Source organism: Pteropus medius, unplaced genomic scaffold (assembly GCF_902729225.1).
Source record: "Pteropus medius unplaced genomic scaffold, Ma_sr-lr_union100, whole genome shotgun sequence".
NCBI classification, from domain to species: domain Eukaryota; kingdom Metazoa; phylum Chordata; class Mammalia; order Chiroptera; family Pteropodidae; genus Pteropus; species Pteropus medius.
In genome coordinates this window covers 7,020-26,315 of record NW_024349505.1, presented here as the reverse complement: position 1 = coordinate 26,315, position 19,296 = coordinate 7,020, and the positions used below count along the sequence as shown (strand labels likewise).

General features: G+C 38.6%; 1 protein-coding gene across 1 annotated transcript in view; it reads right to left on the bottom strand.

The window, feature by feature from the left end:
* The window catches only part of MMP20 (matrix metallopeptidase 20), a 37,572-nt gene extending 18,560 nt beyond the window's left edge, over nucleotides 1-19,012 (bottom strand). The window contains exons 1-6 of the mRNA XM_039881933.1: nucleotides 18,887-19,012; nucleotides 12,106-12,353; nucleotides 7,945-8,093; nucleotides 6,074-6,199; nucleotides 5,114-5,275; nucleotides 2,776-2,917 (exon numbers count right to left, since the gene is read on the bottom strand). Of these exons, the coding sequence (XP_039737867.1) occupies nucleotides 2,776-2,917; nucleotides 5,114-5,275; nucleotides 6,074-6,199; nucleotides 7,945-8,093; nucleotides 12,106-12,353; nucleotides 18,887-19,012 (953 nt within the window). The remainder of the gene's footprint in view (nucleotides 1-2,775; nucleotides 2,918-5,113; nucleotides 5,276-6,073; nucleotides 6,200-7,944; nucleotides 8,094-12,105; nucleotides 12,354-18,886) is intronic.
* Nucleotides 19,013-19,296: the final 284 nt, after the last annotated feature.

The following is a 19,296-nucleotide window of genomic DNA, read 5'->3' as shown; positions in this document are numbered from 1 at the left end:
AAGAATCTTCACCACCTGAAATTTGACACACCTAACATTGAGTTTTGCTTCATGTGCCCCACAAATCCTGATTTTCCTATCTACGTGGATGCTGCTACTACTTTTGACTCTTTCTTTTCCATTGTTCTCCTCACCAAATTAGTGTCCAAGTCCTGCTGGTGACTCCTTCAGAATGCCTTTTCCATTCACCTTTCTCTTCAGTTCCTGCTTGCATACCCTCAAAAATGTCTTTGTTTGCTCTCTAAGATACATAACATCTTTCAAAGTGTGAAAGTAGTGATTGACAGCTTTATCTAAAAAAAGAGAATCCTATTTTGAAAATAAAACAGAATTTGGAGTTGCCTATCAAACATTTACGGGAAACTTCAATAGTCTAAGAACATCCTCCTCCTTGTGGCTATTAATAGGACCTGCAGGCCAAGGGCAGCCTGAGTGCTTTTTTTTTTTTTTAACTAACTCAGATGCATACCAGTCGAAAGGCATAAGTTCACTCAAGTGAAAATTTAGTGCTCCTCTTGGGGCATAGTCAGAAAGTTTTCTATGTGAGTGACAGAATCGACTCAGGACTGGGAGTCAGAAGACCCGGGTTGCAGTGGAGGGTTTGCTGGGCTGAGAGACCTAGATTTCTTGTCTCTAAAATGAAGAAGTTAGACGTGATCAAACTTTTTACTACGCCATTTGTAAAATGTTATTTTTCTTCTAAGGCCTATAGCTGATTTTGATATTCTTGATTTTACCTTTAAATGATACTGTGTAAAACCCAGAGTAATCTGAGAGATGCAGATATAATTTTGGTATGACTGTAATTCGGTCATTTCCCTATTCTCTTCCCTAAATGCCTGAGGAAATCTGAGATAGTCTCAATATTTTGTCATCTATTATAAAGAATAAATATATGTGAATTAAATATATATATGTGACTTTCAATTTATTGTAGCTGAAGTTTATTTCTCTTCAAAGAGAACATTTTAATGTACTGATGTGCCTTTGTACAATATGGAGAATATGTAACAATCTCATGGTGACTGTAAAAGGTACTGCATTCCATTTTGCTTTGGAAACAAACCATGTGGTTATTACATCCACAGTTTGAAATGTCTCAACAGACTGTTGTTGGTGATGGGGAATTCCAGTCTTGTGGGTGGGAGAGAACAGACTGGGAGCTCTTTCATAATGGCCCCCAGGTTGCCATTGTAGCTGTGACTTGAAAGAATTCTTTGTTCTTTGTCCAGGCTTAGCAAGCACTTTGGGACTTTTGGTGACAGCTGGGAGGGGATCAGAGCTATAGGGTCATGGGATTCTAGCTCTGGAGGCACAGGAGCAGGGAGTTAGGAGCACAGGTCCTGCCATGTGATAATGTAGGTGAGGGTCCCAGTTCCACCCCTCACTAGCAATGTGCTCTTGAACAAGTTGCTTATCCTTTCTGGATCTTATAAAGAGAGAATAATAATTCATACCTCACAGTGTAGTTGTAAGGATTTGATAACAAAGTGTGCAGGTGGTAAGAACTGAGCACACTGAAGTCACTATTAATATCATACAACACCTCATCTTAAAATGGAGAAAGAGAGATTCAAGTTCCTATGGAGAGTTAGTGGCAAATCCAGTGCTGGAAGGGGACCACTCCTGACCCCCTGTCCTCCTTCTAGCTCTTTCTAGTTCTTTGGGATTACCTGCCCTACCACAGTAGGTCATCAAATCTGACAGAAGAGAAAATGAGAAGGTGATGACTAAGCAGATACATGTTAGTCAGCCATCTGTTTTTCTGTATCTCTTCTTAACCACTCATTTCTAAATGTCTCTTGCATCTATGCCTCCTTTTCTAGTTTGTTGCTACCCTCAGCAGTCAAGACTTTGTCAAAAGATATATTTACTTAACAGTAAGTAATTACTAAATGTTCATAGTTTGATAGGTAGAGGGTTTTTAAACATCTTTTTCCTTTTTGTTTTTCAAAGAAAACAATTATAATTGCATGGAAGGGAGTAATATCTTTGACTGCATTGTCTCCTTTGCCCCTATCACAACCACCGTGGTTAGCATCTCATTTCTTTATCATTCAACCAGAGCTGTATGCACATATGTGGGCAATGTAAAATCTGACAGCCTTATCCTTTAGATGAAACCAGCATTACGTAGCATGGTGTTCCAGGCTTCTCTTGCTCTGTGCCTTGCCAATTGCTCCCGGGCCAATGTTCATTAATTCCATTTCAGTTTACTTTTGGTAATAATCAATAATAGGTGTTAATAAAAAAGAATCAATAATAAGTGTTAATAAAAGAATCAACAAAAGTAAATAATAATGAATATACCAAGTTTCTAAGCCTCAATCCATTGTACGTATTTTATGATTCCTACTCCTAAATATTTATTGATCATTCGCTATGTTTTTGGCACATTGCTTGCCCAAGGTCACCTGATTAGTAAGAAGCATAGTCAGAATTTAAATCATCTTAGTCTGATGCTAAAACCTGGGTTTCTGGGCTCTGTTCTAATTTGCTTTTGAAAAGTGGATGCCCATCCATTGTTAAAGATTCAGTTTAAGCTGTTCCTAATTTTTAAAAGTGAGAAATAATCTAGATGTTCATAGGATGGGTTTGGCTAATTGGGTAATGATATATCTATTCATTGGAATATATATACTTATATAAAATGAAGACGAAAATTAAAATTCTTTGACATGGAAAGATGAGACACTGTTGAATGAAAAAGGTTTATAAATCATTTCGTCACACTTCTAGGACAACTTTGTTGTCTAAAGCTCGGCTTGGGCTTACCGGTCCTTGAAGAATAAGAGCTCCTTCCCCAGCATTGTCACTGCATCAAAGGACGAGCTGGAGTCACAGAGGTCGGGGATGGAAGGACTATGAGGTGGGGTGTGGGGCACAGTGGGTTTTCCCGGGAATGTTTTCCGAGGTCCTAGGATTCAAAGTGACGTGGTCAAATGTTGCCAGGAATCGCGAGTGTGCACACTTCTGCTCCAGAAACCCACTTTCGCCTCATTTGACAAGGCGATAAAGAGCATGGTTGTCGATGGCTGGCAGACCTTGGTTTGAATTCCAGCTTCACTAGTTGCTGAGTTGTGTGATAAACAGGCAAATAATTTAACCTCTTGAAGCCTCGGTTTCCTCATTAGCAAAATAGGAGGGGCAATAATAGTACCTACCTCAGGTTTTTGTGAGAATTCACTCTACTAAAAGCACTTCGTAGAGTGTTTGGCATATAGTAAATGTTCAAAGAATGGTAGCTATTTGTTTTTTATTACACATAACTTCTTTGGTAGTGATAGGCATTCCAAATTAGAAATGTATTTTAAAAGTTGCCACTTATGGTTTCTTTGTAACTAAGTTCTATGTTCTCAATAAGATTATAACTTTCTTATGTGTTTTTGCATTATTTTCATCCACTTTTGGGCATCCTGCACTGTGCATAAACCTTTTATTAGGAACTCAGGAAAGTCAGAGAATTCTTGTGGTATTGAAGTACACTGAAGGTGTTTACTATTTAAAGATATCTTCTGGTGAATCCTCTCGTAAAACAGGGGCCTGCTTCTTGGGAGAGTGGCTGGTGAGTTTTCGTCTCCCATTCTGCACTCCTGAGGACCATCTGCCAGCTACAGAAAAATGATCTGCAGCTGCCTGAGCCATTGCCCCTGGCAGGGCCCCGCTCTTGGTTAAGTCTTGTGAGGCGGAGTGAGGTGGAGTGAGGCTTTGGGAAAAGATCAGAAACTGGAAAATGGTCAGATCAGAAATGTGCTACCTTTTTTTCAACACTTACTAGGTGCCAAGCACTCTGCTAAGGGTCAGAAGTGTCAAGGTGGTCAATGGTGGGTGATGGGCATGCTCCCCGGCAATATAAAACTAAGTATTTACATTTTGTTCACCTGTGCAAAAATGGCCATGTCAAAAGATATGCTTCAGCTCCTGACTGAGTGACTGCAGCCATGAGAATGGTGGTGAGTTTCCAATACAGAAGGATCTATAAACAGCAGGCAAGTATTTGGGCTCAGTCCTTCTTGGTGACCCAAGAGAATTGCTTTCCATTGGAGCCCTGCCACTGGGTACTCTGGAGCCAAGTTTCCAAAATGGAGACATTGACAGTACTTTTTACTGTTTCTCAAAGGAGGAGCAGAACTATCACCTACCTCCTCTCTGAAGTGGATAGAGCTGGCCAAACACTTCTTTGAAAAAAATTTGTCTTTTATGTCTCAGATGAAATACGACTGTTTACACATGTGTGTGCTCATTTCTAAACAGCCAGATGGGCTGGCCGACGTGTAGAAAGGCGTGGGGGGTCTGGGCCCCTAGGCCCTTTTCTAGGCTGAGAAAATGAGGAGAGGCTCCAAAAGTAAAGGCTGAATACCAGCCTCTGAGTCTGAAGGGAAAATCAGTTTCTAGATTTTTCTGCCTTTTATCCATTAAAAAAAAGTGTCAAGTCTAAGAATGTATCAAGATTGCTTCTCATGAATTAACGTATTTGTCTTTCTGTTAAGGAAGATTTGATATAGAGTTTCTAATAATCCTTTACCACCTGTGAAAGAATGTTAACATGAGATAATTTTGAATATTTTGGGATACTTACTGTCTTTGAGTCTCAGCTTTCTCAGCTGTCAAATGAGGAAAACATTTCACATCCCACAGGCTGGTCATGAGGATGGTGTGGGATGACTCATGACATTGTTGTAAATTGCAGATTGTCTATACAACTGAGTGGTGTAGTTATTATCATAATTGCTGTTTTTAGGAAAATAAGGTCACTTATCTACAAATGGGTAAGCACCATATATATGAACAATAAAATATATTCATTCTCTCTCAATGTCTAAATCCTGACCTATACACTTAAAAAACAGACAAATGATTATATTTTCTATCGCTGTCAAGGGACCAATATACTCTAGAATAAGGACGTAAAATTTAATTGCACATCTTAGAAAAAAGCAATATTCATATCTGGTAAATAAGCTCTTCACAAGAGGACACAGTTGGGGCTGCTGTCTCTAGCTTCATCTTTACCTCCGCAGGTTAACTCCTGGCAAAGTATACTTTCTCTAAGTTGGAGACTGAATGCCTGTTAATTTCAGAGTTAGTCATCAAAGAAGTGTAGCGATTGTACCGTATAATGCCTGGATCCCTTTCACATCATCCTTGGGGAGGCGGAATCCATAGGGATTCTGGTACTTATAAGTTGGGTACATCAGTGCCGAGGAGTCTGTGGAATGGGCCAGGCCCAGTGCGTGGCCAAATTCATGAGCAGCGACAGTGAATAAATTGAAGCCTAGACAATATGAGAGAGAAAAAGGCAGCATCAACACAGGGTTTTATTTTCAATATCTTCCATATTTACAGGAGAATTTATGCCCAAATCACAGTTAACTAATTTTCTTTTCATAACTGGACTATTCAAAGGTTGGTAGGTTATTCTGTCACTTAGTTTGCTAACTTTAGTCTAGTTCTTTCCCCTTTAGCTAGGAGGTTTGAGGTTTGGAAGAAAGGAAATGGAAATCAGCTCATTTTGTTCCTTGTCACTGATGCTTGGCAGATTGATGAAAAAGGGATCTAACTAGAGCTAATAGTGGCAAAATGATAATAGTGGCAACAATATATAGATTTAGGCCACAAGTACTTTACTAGTTCTCTGCTATTACAGCCTACTCCTTTTTATTCACACACATTTCACACTGAAGATTTTCAGATGACAGGCATGATATTCTGGAACTTTTATACCCACCCCCATCACACTTCTTGGGAGAGAAGCAATTCCTTCAGGTCATTTTGAATGTATAAGTAAGAAACAATAAATACTATGTCATTGAAAAAAAATGAGCGGTGTGTCGAGGAGGGGATAGCTGCTTTTTGAGATTATGAACCAGAGATCAGACAAGTCTACAGCATGAGACCAAGGGTGGGTCTTTTCCCTTATGGTGTTCCCTTTTGGATTTTTGGCTTACTTGTTTTTCCTAGCCAGCCCCCCTAGTTAAAGGGTGGCTTGGGACGTTGAACCTCAAGGTTTCATGATGGAGGCCCAGAAGAAGGTACAATATTTTCCAGGTTATGGTGAATTGTGCATATATACCATTCTTTCCCATAGTCCACTTCTCAGCATTGTCGAAATGTGTGTCTCCTCCCAGGCCTTCTCCAGGTGCAAATGCATGAGCTAAAGTCCCTCGAGGCCCATCGAATGGGTAGGAATCCCCGTGATCTAAATAAGTGGGGAGAGATGCCAATAGTATTTAGTCTCTCTAACAGTTTGGATGGGTGCATAACATTACAGGGAATGGAAAACTTTTTGAATAGCACTGACACTTCTCATACAGAGAGATTTTCAATATTCATTTTTTTATAATAAGAAGTTCAATGTTAATGACTAATCTGTCCATTGGAAAATTAAAAGGGCTATTTTGTATTTTAAAGATTGTAAGCATTAAAAATTAAAAAACTGTTCTGGTATTGTTTTTCTTGTGATATCTGTTAACTGACATGTGGCATACTGCGAATTGTGCCCATGCTGTAGATTACAAAAGAAGAAAACACAGATGGTCATTCAATAGCAACCTCGTCCACTGACTTGAATGTGAACATGTTGGCAGAGTGAAGCTCTCAACATTTGATTCAGCTAAGGCAGTAATAGTAAACTGAATAAGTGTGTGCTTTGTGTTTCTACAGCACAGTACAATATAATACAATTTAAGGAGTGTCAAACAAAGTTCTTTGTAATTCTGATATACTTTCATGTGTAAAACTCATGAAAGTAATAAAGGTGTTTATAAAATCTTAACTTTTAAAACTTTATATATTTTTGTTTTATTATTGACATTTAATTAACAGTTTGTTACAAATTTAATAGAAAAGGAAGAAGAGTAAAATGAGGGATATTAGTGAGGATACACTGTTTTATTACGAACCAAAAAAACAAGTTCTGGTGTGTCATTTTCTAGGTTTAGTTGCAGTGTGGCACCTGGTTAAACAGCATCACATCCCTGGTTAGCTTGTGTTTTATAGGATAGGGTACAAGTGTGAAAGATCAAGAGAGAGCCAGATGTTAACTCCATGGCCCGCAAAGCTGCTATGAGCCACACAGTCTTGCCATTTTACTGCAGGTGACCTGATTCTCTGGGAGAAGCAGGATCCACTATGGGCCATCTCTAAAGGGTTCACACTCAGGACTTGCTTGATTTTCTCCCTCCTAGCTTCAGATTAAAATTAAGTCAAGACTTGAAACAATAGAAACACCTGGAAATGTTATCCTTGGAGAGGAAGAGGCAGTAGAACTCACTTACCTTGACTATTCAGAAGCTAAGAAAAGAAAGTAATTTCATGACCTTTCCTTTGTCTTCTAACTAGATATGCTTCTCTGAAAAGGGCTCAGAGCGCTCCATCAATCCCTATGCAAAGTTATGCCTCTCCTCCTTACCAGGGTGGGTGAGGAATGGAGAAGTGAGCAAGTTGGAGGCAGGCCTGGTCATTCCCAAAGTAGTCTGCAAGTGGAGGTGAGACAGCAACACCACTCTCCCACCCATTGGGGCAGGAGGAAAGCTGTCAAGGCTGCCGTGGAATTTATTTCAAGGTGGGAGATTCTTGGCTAATACTGAAGGAGGTATATAACAATGAATATCATCATGGAAATGGCTAGGTCCTCTGGCCTCCCAACCAGTGGGAAAGCTAAATCTGACAGAATTTGTCGCTAATGTGGCAAAACCATGATAAAAGCTGAGTCCAACGTACAGCTCAGTCTAATGATGACAAGAAATGCTGAGAATTCCTCTGGTTCTATTTTCTGGCCAGATGAAGATCATGACTTCGCCATGAACTTGGACTCTGCCTCCTATCACACCACTGTGTGAAGAAGTATTGTGCTGATCACTTAGATTAAATATTGTAGTAGAAAAAGTATTAGGACATTTCTCCTCTGGATCAGAAGACAAAATCCAAGAAGCACTACAGTACCTCCTGTTTCAAAAGATATCATAATATCTGCTTCTCCTGAATTTATTCTCACAAAGTTCAGAGGGACGGCGCTACTCCAGGCCCGCAAGGCCATCTCTATCGCTTTGTCCACATCAGCAGAAGTCATGGAAGATGTGTATTTGGATATTCTGTGAAAATAGAAGGGACATGTTTTTCTTTCAGTAAATGCTCCTAGGTGAAAAAGCCAAGAATTATTTCGTTTGTATTGAAAAATGAAAATATTGAGACATAAAACTGAAAGCAACAAACAAACAAGACAAACAAACAAAACTCGTAGACACAGACAATAATTTAGTGGTTACCAGAGAGAAAGGGGAGGGGAGAGGTAGGTAGTAAGGGTAAATGGGTCAAATACATGGTGATAGAGGAGATTTGACTTTGGGTAGTGAACACAAAATGCAAATGGATTTTATACTTGAAACCTGTATGATTTTATTAACTGACATTGCTCCAATAAATTTAATAAAAAATAAAATAAATAAAAAATGAAAATATTGATGTGAATTTATAATTCATATTTTTTCCCAAATAATAATTCTCATTTTGCTTTCATATTTGTTAAATTACTGAAACATGTTAAACAATAAAAAAAATAAAGTAGAGAAATGAAAGAGCTGAGATAATCTGGTGCTGAAACAGTTGAGCTTTCATTGTTATCAGGTTATTGCTAATTTTAAAGAATAATACCTTGAGTAATATTACAAGTTCCAAGAAGTTCATTTTCCCGAATGTGGTTTTGAGAAGGGATCACTTTTTCTTCATAAGGGACTGAAAATTTTCAATTGTAAAAAATAAAAATGCGGAGTTTTGTGGTTTTGCAAATTCTTATGCAAAGACCATCGGGATTTCTCCAGGGCCTTGGGGGAATGTTTTCCTTAAAATAGTACATTCTTAAAGAGGAACTGTTAGCTCTAAACAATGAGGCTCATTTGGTCTGAAAAAGGCTTGAGTCATCAAGTCCTGGAGTGACAACGACATCTGCAGGCAGAAAATATAAAGGTTTTTCTGTTGGTTTGTTTCATTTTTTTGTTTTGTTTTGTTTCTTTTTCGGACAAAGAGCAGGTAAAGAGAGACTGTTGGTGGTTCTCTAAGACATGCTTCTCTGGAGTCTAGGGCTGGGGCGTTTCTGGCAGCATGTGAAGGAAGGGCTGGAGAGAGGAACTTTCTTCCACCTGGGACCTTGGGCTGTGATGGGATGGATAATGGATACAGAGTGAAAAGCTAGGTCTGTGAGAGCCAACCCTGAGACAGGACGGAGCCTATTTTCTTTCTCTAGCTCCTAGTCCAGTGTCTTGTACATAGTAGGTACTTAACAAATATACTTGATAAATGGATGAATTAATGAATAAAAGCTAGTGATTTTATACTCTGTGGTTCTCAAATTTTAGGACCTGTGGTTAGCTACCTAGAGAGATTTAAAAATACACAGGTGTGATCTAGAAATCTGCATTTTAACAGATACCCTGGGGTTATTCTGATGCAGGTGGTACGGTCTAAACCAGAAACCAACAGAGGTAATCCTAGGGGCCCAAAAGGAAGGGACCATGTCCCACAGAGAGGATGGTAAATAGCTCAACTCAGTGCTGGGTTGGGAAGGAAGATTATTAACTCCAGGGGTTGGGACTGAGAGGAAGGAGCCTCAGTGTTGAAGCGGGAAACCAGAAGGACCCTTAAAGGGACCAGTTAATACTTTCAAAATATGCCAAGCCCACTGCATAACATGAATCTGTGATTTATCATGATTCTGTGTAGCAAGTACCTTGAAATTCCCTCACATTCTAAACAAATCAGCCATATCTTCGAGCTGATGCTGTGTTGGGTGGAAGAAGACAGAGACAGAGAAAAGAAGAGCAGCAGAAAAGAACATGGAGAAAAGTCATGACCCAGAGTCTAGAGAATGATAATAGTCATAATAGCTACGATTCTTTGAACACATACTAAGGCCTAGACTCTGCTCTAAGCACTTTTTAATGTTATATACCACCTAATCCTCACGACACTTTAAGAGTTAATAATAATGATCAACATTTTATGATTAGGATTTGAGCCCAGTTCTATCTATGATGTACATAAGCACCATGATATATTATGTCTTTTTAAATCCTCTGTTTTAAGAAGTTATTCTGGGATCTAGACTCTCCTGAGTGGGTAGGGAAGTTGTTCAGGAGCAAAAATGGATGGGCAGTGTGAGTGTGTTGAGGCAGTTTTGCGGCCGCCCAACTTCTTACAAGAATATTATGTCTTCCAGTCCCAAATTTCCTGATCTATACAACTTGTCTTTGCAGTGCATACTCAGACCAAACTTTTGTGACACAGTTTATTTTAAGAAAATTATGGAAAAGACTCCGTGGGTTTATATAAAAATTTCCAGTTTTACCCTGAATCATCTCATAATCATTGTGTGTTCAGCTCCTTATAGATTGTTTTTCCATAAAAGGAACAAATGCTTTGATTTTTGTGGAATTCTTTTGCTGAAGCTTAATAATTATGTTCCCTGCGCCACCTTATGGGCTCAAAAGCTCATAGCAACTAACAAGTAGCCTGGTTTGGGTCTCATTGGATCACAGGGACTAACCGGCGTACTGGCACAGTTTAACAACCGGATCTATGACGAAAATTCTTGATTTGTAGGGTTTGCCGATTTCCATATTGTAAACACTCCCAAGCTACCAACTTGCCACTACTGAGCACGAAATTGGGAAGAATTGAGCAACAGCACAATTTCACCATACAAATAAAATAGATGTAAATGTCTTTGTGAACATAGATTAAATATAGTAAAATAATAGAAAAGTGGTCTTGATTACCTTCGTTTTTTAATATAATTAATTGTAAGTTTATATAATTTAATTTTTAATAATGGCTTTGTTTAGCAACCAGCTCACAAAATTCTTGGAAACTTAACAACCGTCTGCAAAATTGAAGACATTTAAGGATTGGCTCTTGTGAGCTGTTAGTAGCCAGGACCAGCACATCGCTTCTGGGACTATTTAACAGTCCATCCTTTTTGCATTCACAGATATCGACCAGATGTGCTCATCCAAAAAACCAAATCTGTTGCTTACCCTGGCCTGGCTCGCCATTGCCCTAGGAATAAAGACTAAACTGCTTAGCCTCACATCCTAGCTGCCTTCCCGGCAGCCTCTCCAGCCTTGCTTCCCGCCATTCCCCTTCCTGCACCTTCTACTCCACCGCAGGCACTGCCCTCGGCACGGCAGCCTGCACACCGTTCCACTCCTTGTCGCTATTTGCTTGGTCTGTTTTTCGACTTGGAAAACCCCTACGTTTGCGAGGCCTGGGGCAAAACTACAAATGGAGGCTGCCTTTCTTCTCCGATGCCTCCTCTCCGTACTACATGAGCGAGGCCCACACGTCCACGCGCCGCGTGCTTGCCTCCAACCCCACCTTTGGGAGGAGGGGCGGGCACCATGCACTGTCCAGCCGACCTTGCTCCAGGCTGCTGGGCAGGCATTCCCGTGCGAGGACCTAGAGCCCACAGAGGATATAGGATCTGGTTGGGGGTGTCCCCGTGCGTTACACAGAATCCTTGTTTAGGGCAGGAGGAGCCAGAAGATGACCAGGGAGGGCGTGCTAAAGCTTGGAGGTAGAGGTGGAGGGGAGCATAATGTGGAGAATGGGGAAGCCTGGGGCTAAGGGCCTACCGAGAAAGGACAATTTATCTCCCAAACTGAACGCCTCCAATTTACCTCCAATATTGTATGGCTATAGTAGACACTAGAAGTCATCAGTAAATGATTTTCTAAATCTGTGAAAACATTTTATTGATAGGTGAGTTTTAGCATACCCTTCTGATTGAACGGGGTTGTTTTAAGAGAACTGGTTGGTTCTATCAGATTATTAACCCTAGACTAGATTATTTTTCTTTAAAGATAAGTGTGTTGTCTGGTAAAATTGTAACGCCTAAGATGGTCGGCCATTACAGTAATCCTGAGGTCATATTTTCTAGTGAATTCTTCATTGTCATTGTTTAAAGATTGGACCTAAAAGTTCTTTTTTTTTTAATGGTTGTGATGAATCACGTTATTTATACAGATCAGAAAGAAGGTATTTTTAAAAGAAAAAAAGGAAAGAAAGAGAGAGTATTTCTCTCTGAATTTGGAAAGACTCCGATCTCATTACCTGTATGTCAAAGTATTTTTTTTCCATTTGGGTTCACCTGGGAAGAGGCGGTAGTTCGCCACATCAGGAACTCCACAGCGAGGTCTTTTGATCACATCCATTGTGGTCTGGTCTAACTTTCCGGTGACCCGGAGGCCAAAGAACGCTTGCAGCTCCTTAATCTTCTTTACCATGGAATTGCTTCCTCGTGCAACCACCTCGCCAATCTGATGCCCTCCTTTCTTTGTGTAATACTTGTCAAGGTACGCCTGCAACGGAGAGGCAGGCTGACACATCTATAGCATAGTCTCTGGGAAATACTCAAGCTCAGGTTAAACAGGGACAATACTTTCCTGATGTATAAAGAAAATAGTGTGTAGAGCATATCCCCATTTTTGGAAAATATATTTGCATAGATAAAGCTTAAAAAGATAAACGGTATGCCAAATTATTAACAATAATTAGCTTTTAGTAGTGGAGAGCTTAGATTCCTTTATTTATTTATTTTGCTCACGGGCATTTTATAGTTTTCCTACAATAAAAGGATATTTTAAGAGAGAAAATTGATGGAAAATGAACATTTTCCCCGTGGATAATTTTTCGTCTTTGATAGTTGTATCCAATTTGCAAAACAAATGATTCTATTTCTCTGGTAAGCAGTTGTTGGTATCATATTTTCATTATAACATTGTGCAAAATCAGTGTTTTTAACTCTCAGAGGCTTTATATTCCAGCCTCTCATCTTATACAAAGGCAGAGGGTCAATCTGTTTCCCAACTGAGGCTTTTAATCAGTTCAGGTGTGTTCAGTATGTGGGGTTAAACTTGTTTTCATGGGGCTGGTTTCCTGGGACAAGCTCTTTGTCCCTTGAGTCAAGTAAAATGAATCACACATTATAAAATTTCATTTGCACATTAAAGCTTAAAACCTCTAATATATCATTCGAAGCACTTTTCTGTGACGGCTTAAATGAAGTGAGTGAGGCAGGGTGTTGCAAATGCAGAGTCAGAGCCTGCTGCGGGTCCAGAAATTTCACTCACCCAATTTGTTTCAGGAAAATAAACAAAGAGCAGCTAAAGATTTATATATATATACACATATATATAAACTTATATTTATATAGGGTATATTTATTGTATATAAAATAATTTATATATCATATTAAAATGATATATTTATTTATATACTGTATAAATTGTCTATTTTAAATTTATGTTATATATAAATATTTTTCTATATAAATATATTGGCAGCAATCTTAATATCTAATAGAGAATTTGTTAGATATATTATTATATATTCATGTGAATTAATACTAAGCCTCTACTAAGATCACATTTTTAAAAAATATTTAATGTCATGGAATAATGCACTCAATATAATGGCAATATACTGAGAAAAGCAGAGAAAACTTTATACAGATTAGAATCATTTCATAAATAAAATAAACCAAATACATGTGTATTTATATTACATTCATCATATATCTGTATTAATCTAATAATGTTAATTTGTATATTAATATTAAAATTAAGATACTAATTGATATATGGATAATATATGTCATATATAGTAAACATGAGTAACAATGGAAGGAAATATGTCTGCATATTAATCTTGTTTACCTCTGGGTTATGGGCAACAATTTATTTTTGATCTTTACCTATATTTTATTTATTTTATATCTTTTCCAAAATTTTCTGCTATGAACATGGACTGTAATTGTTAAGGAAAAAAATAAAAAGGTGTAAGACTTGCTCACTCATTTGGACAAGGTGCTCTGCTTCCTTTTTGTGGTGTCAACCAATCCTTGCTCCCTACCCTGCTTGTGAGAGAATCTCATTTCCCTGACAATAATTTTTTGTACAAATCTTAATGAGATGAGAACCTAAAGGAGGGAAAAAGGGAGGCAGCATGGAGGGCCAGGTCCCGAAGCCTGGATGAGGCACTCTGAAACAAAAGTGTGGCTGTTTAGTTCCCTGTCTATCTCTGGTTAGGCCATCTTAAATAAGCATTTTATGTTTGTGATCTTTTTTGCAAGATGACGTCTGAGCCATTCCTGTTTGCTCAGGTTGATGTTGCGATAATGTGATGCTTGCAGTAAATCTGAATTCTGCTCTTCAGAGGTAAGCTCTGCACAGAAGACCAGATACTCCTTATTTTCTGAGACAGTTTTGATTTCAAATATTTTGTTCCCTTGTTAGGTCGTATGTTGCACTCTATATTCTGATTTTGGTTTCACACAATATAGTCATATGAGGGAGGATGCTCATGGTATATTAAGTGGAAAGCAGGTTTACAACTACTATTATAGAATAAGCCATGTTTGTCAACAAAAGTGTGTGCCTGTGGATATACACACACGGATAGTCATAATCTGGGACTAGGGTGAGGAAGTGGGGGAGTCACCAAAAACTCAGTAATCAAGAAATATAACATTTTAATGCAATATTTAAAGGATTAAAATTAATGCAAAAAATTCACGATGCACAAAATATCAAAATTTTAAATAAAGACAGTGTTCACCTCTCCCTCACCCTAGTTCTGGCTTCAGTCATAGAAAAGTGTTTTGAAGGATACAGACTGAGGAGTTCCAGTGTTTATGTCTTAGTGATGGAACTGAGAATATCTCTTTTTTAGTTATATATGTTTTATAATTTTTCTACTCTGAATATATACAATTTTTACAATAAAACATTTTTCCTTTAAAATCTGCACAAGGTGCTAGATCTATAGCTCACAAGGTTTAAGGCCAGTAATAAGAGATAGGATGAAAACAGTGCCTTTTAATAAGATAAAAAAAATTAGAAACTATCCCTGCTTAAAAAAGAGAACAAATATTGGTCACTGCGGTGCTCCCACAGGATGTGGTTCTTATACCAGCAAATGCCTGTCACATTGCCCTGATGTCCATCACTTTCTCATAACTCTGGCTTGCTTGGCTGCAATCTCCTTCCCGTTGGGGACCATGACTCCTTCCTGGATATGGGCCTTGTGCCTGACATGTTCCAGGTGCAGAATAGATGTTCAATTAATATTTGAGCTCTTTTTCTTTAGACCAAATATGAAAGTATGCTTCTATGAGGAATTATCAGATGTTCTGCGGTACTGAGAGCCCAAATCATTCTGGAACTTTCTTGCCAAAATTATTGACAAAGTTTTAGCATGCTTTTCAGAGACAAAATGTTCAATTATTGTGTTTGTGTTAATACTAACATTTGCCTGCTGTTGGCTCAAACCTGATTGTGGCACTGGGTCAAAGATTCCAGGACTCGCCAGAATTTTTCCATTTGCCCCTCACTCTTCTCTCTCCCCGACTGTTAAAATAACAGGATTTTAGGGTTGGATGTCAGGTGGTCTTCCCTTTACTTCTCTTCCAAAGTTTGATAGAGAACATTTCTTTCTATTTTGGCTAAGTCACAGAAAAGGAGTTGTGAGAACTGTGTGGTAATCCTAGGTTCTAACAAGTTTAGGGCAATTTCTTTCATTTCTTTTGGTTTCAGTTTTCTCATTTATAAAATGGGGTTAGTATCTGTCTTACTGACCACGGCAGTGTGAGAATCCAATGAGGTCTTCACTGTGAAAATGCTTTTAAATGTATTAAAATACTTTAAAATGTATATCCTTTTACTCATTAATTCCACTTCTGGAAATCTATCCTGAAAAAATAACCCTTTAGATTAGGCTGATGTATGAAGACATTCACAGTAATGTTCAAATGAAGATCATGTGTCTAACAAAAGAAATCATTAAATAAATTACAACTCACTCATATTCTGGAATATTTGTAACTTTTTAAAATGATGTTTATGAAAATAGTATAAAAATCAAAATTTTCTATGACATGATAATCAGTACAAAAGGTAGGAACCAAATATAATAACGACTTAAAAATATCTTTATGCACAGAAAGTAAAATGGTAGTAAAAACACCTGAATTTAACAGATCGTATTTGAAAGAGTTTTATTATTTATTTTCTTCATAAGTTAATAATAAGAAAATTTATATTATTTTTAAGGGCAATTTAATAACTTGTTTTAAATGCTGTATTGTTATTATTAATTTTTAAAAAACAAAGAAACTCATAGAATAGAACTCTAGATTAGGAGACTAAGTAAACATTTTATCATTCCATTATTTTGAAGCTTTTATGTTCATCAGCAAATTAGAATTTAAAGGATATAAGTGGGTATTAAATAGATCAACTAAAAAAAACTGTTCGTCTTTTAGAGTGTAAATTATTGTGTTCATTGGCTTGGGAAGAAGCATATGGTACATGGAAACATTGCCTGTCTGGTGTTTCCAGGCACAAGAAGCCATTTGTTCTCTCTCAGCGAGTGATCTAGAAAGAAGAGAGCAGTGTGGAAGCCGCTTGTACTGGCATGGGCTTCCAGGCCGCAGATGATCTGCCGGCCTTGCGTGTCTCTGGGCCTCAGCCAGTACCCTCTTCCTGTGGTCTCTCAGCTCTTGCCACATTAGCCTGATGCTCACATTCAAACGCCTTCATCCACAAGCTGCTGTGTTTGCTGTTTTTCTGCCCAGACTGTTCTGTCTCTGGATCTTTACATGACTGGCTCTTTCATGTAGTTCAGGTTCACCTCGAATGTCATTTCTTCGGAGAAGGCTTTCTGGATTACTGAGGTGAAAATGCTCCCCCACCCTACTGTCCCAGTCATTTTCTATTATCCTAGTTATTTTTCCAATCTCACAGCACTTTTTGAAATAATCTTGGACACTTGTTGACTGACCGCTTGTTTATCTCTTCCCAGGACCTTCCCACCTCCTCTGTCATCCCCAGGTAAGTGCCATAAGAACAGAGACTTGACTTGTTTTGTTCACTGATGTTTATCCAGTACTTAGAACAGACCCTGGCACATAGCACGCAGTAAGCAGTAGATAAATAATTGTTGAATGACTGAACTCAAACTACCTATTTTCATGTCGTTTCATTCGTTGTATTCTAAGGCTGCCAAAGTTGTTATGTGCTTCTATAAATTATAAGGTGGGTCCCAGTGACTAGAAAAAACATTAATTTTTTTCTAGTCACTGGGACCCACTTTAGAGGTCTGCCCAGATCATTCCTGCCTGCTAAAGAGCGATACATATTCCTGCCCAGGGCTGATAACTGGGCTGTGGCAGGCAGGAGAAGGTGCAGTTTGCCAGGTGGCAAGGTGTTGACAAGTTTCCTTGGTCCTTTGTCAAAGGTCTTTCTGAGAATATGTCATAAGGGAGACTGAGAAGAGCTGACTTAAGGGATTAGTAAGGATCCCCAACATTCCAAGGCTACCTAATTCTTTCTAAATACTCATAGCAAGGATGGCTTTTCTCACATCTTTCTGGCCTTATTCCTGCATATACTGCTCAAGTGTCAGTTAATTTTTTTCTGTAAAGAGCAAATAGTCAATATTTTCGGTTTTGCCATACTCCATTGCAATACAAAAGCAGTAATAGATGGTATGCAACCGAACAGGCATGGCTGGTATTGCCGATGGCCGTGGTTTGTCTGAACCTGGATTAGAAGGTCAGTCTTCAGCCACCTCAGATCAGTTCTGGCTCAGAAGGTCACAGAACTCCATAGTTTTTGAATCAGAATGACATGAAGCTGGGACAGAAAATTACATCTGGGGAGAAGAAACCCAAAGCTAGGTGGCAGCAGTGAAATATAATTTGAAAAGAGACCTCAATGTTCTGAGATATGTTATTTTGAATTTAATTCATCTAAAAGTGGGCTCAAGTCAAAGGAAGTTCAATTCAACAGGCCTGTATTTGGCATCCAGTGTACTATTTATATGCAGGGCTGATACTGAAAATATTTATTGGTATGGCAGCGGGACTGACCAATTAGAATGGATGAACAGTGTAAACAACTGTAGGGACACGCTGGTGCGGGTATGTAGGAGAGAAAAACAGCTCTGAAGTGCACCTGAGGAAGCAGTACACAGGTGTAGCCTGGCAGGTAGGAAAGCACCTCAGAGGCAGGGCTAATAGTCGCAGATATGCTGTCATTCTTGAAATAGAAGCCCTCGTGGAAAAACATTTCATCCACATACCTTTCACTAACGTTGGAGGTTCAATCATTAGAGACTCATTTCTTTAGGTTAAAGATTGACACTTACCTAGTAAATGCAAAAAATGCTTAGAAGCAAATATACATTGAATCACTTAGAGTCACACATATTCTTTGCAAAAATTCTAGTATGAATTATTTGTATCAGATCCTTTCCAACACTCAGTTGGGAGAGATTTTAAAAAGCGAAAAGACAGAAAGTTTAAATAAATAAAGTACGTGGGGAATATACTTTAGAGAGGAAAGACTCTCAGATGAAAAGCAGTTAGGCACCCTGGAAAAACTTGGTTCATTTTAGATTTTGAACAAGTTTTTCGTGAGTACAAGAGGTCTGCTAGGAAGTTTAGCACTATATTTACAACCCATCTCTAGTGTGTGAATCTTACACCTCATTTTTTATTTTTCTACCCTTATCTTTCTCCTATATTAGTCCTCAGATACTGCTTTGATCTTTTTGTATTGCATATATTTTTTTGCAAGCCACCTCAACTTCCGTAAAAAGCAAGATACCTAGATAAATAGTTGTTCACTTATTTATTCAGTCATGAGACACGTACACCTAATGTGCGTTAGACATCAGTCTTAGCTGCACAGAAGACAGTATCTATTAGACTTCAAAGGACGTATAAGGTGATTTTAAAACAATAATAGATTTTTCCTTATTTTCTCATTATACCCTTTTGGTTTTTCCAGGGCAGGAGGAGGAAGAGGGAATCTTGCAAAGAGTCACAAACCTGTAAGAGGTGGTAGTTGTTCCTTGAGGTCCTGGGGGTGGCTGCAAATAGGGAGGGGGCTGCAGTGGAAAAGTTCAAAGCCGTGACGAGGAGGAGAGCGAGGCCAGATGCGGGGAGCACCTTCATCTCCTCACGGTAGCTTGGTAATTATATTAGCTTGGGGGACAGCAGACAATGCACGTTGGCACTTCGACCTTCAGTTGCTTTTATAGAGTCAAACAGGTCTGGACCCTCAGAGCAAGGATGATTCATGTCTCAAATGGTAATTATACAGCTCATTTTTCTCCCTGATGATGGGGTAACACAGTGGTACACAGGAATCAGGGAAAGCTTCATTCTTTGTGATTTACCAAGTCACAAAAAGAGAAAAACAGTCACTTTTAATGAAGTTTGTCAGCTACTTACACAAA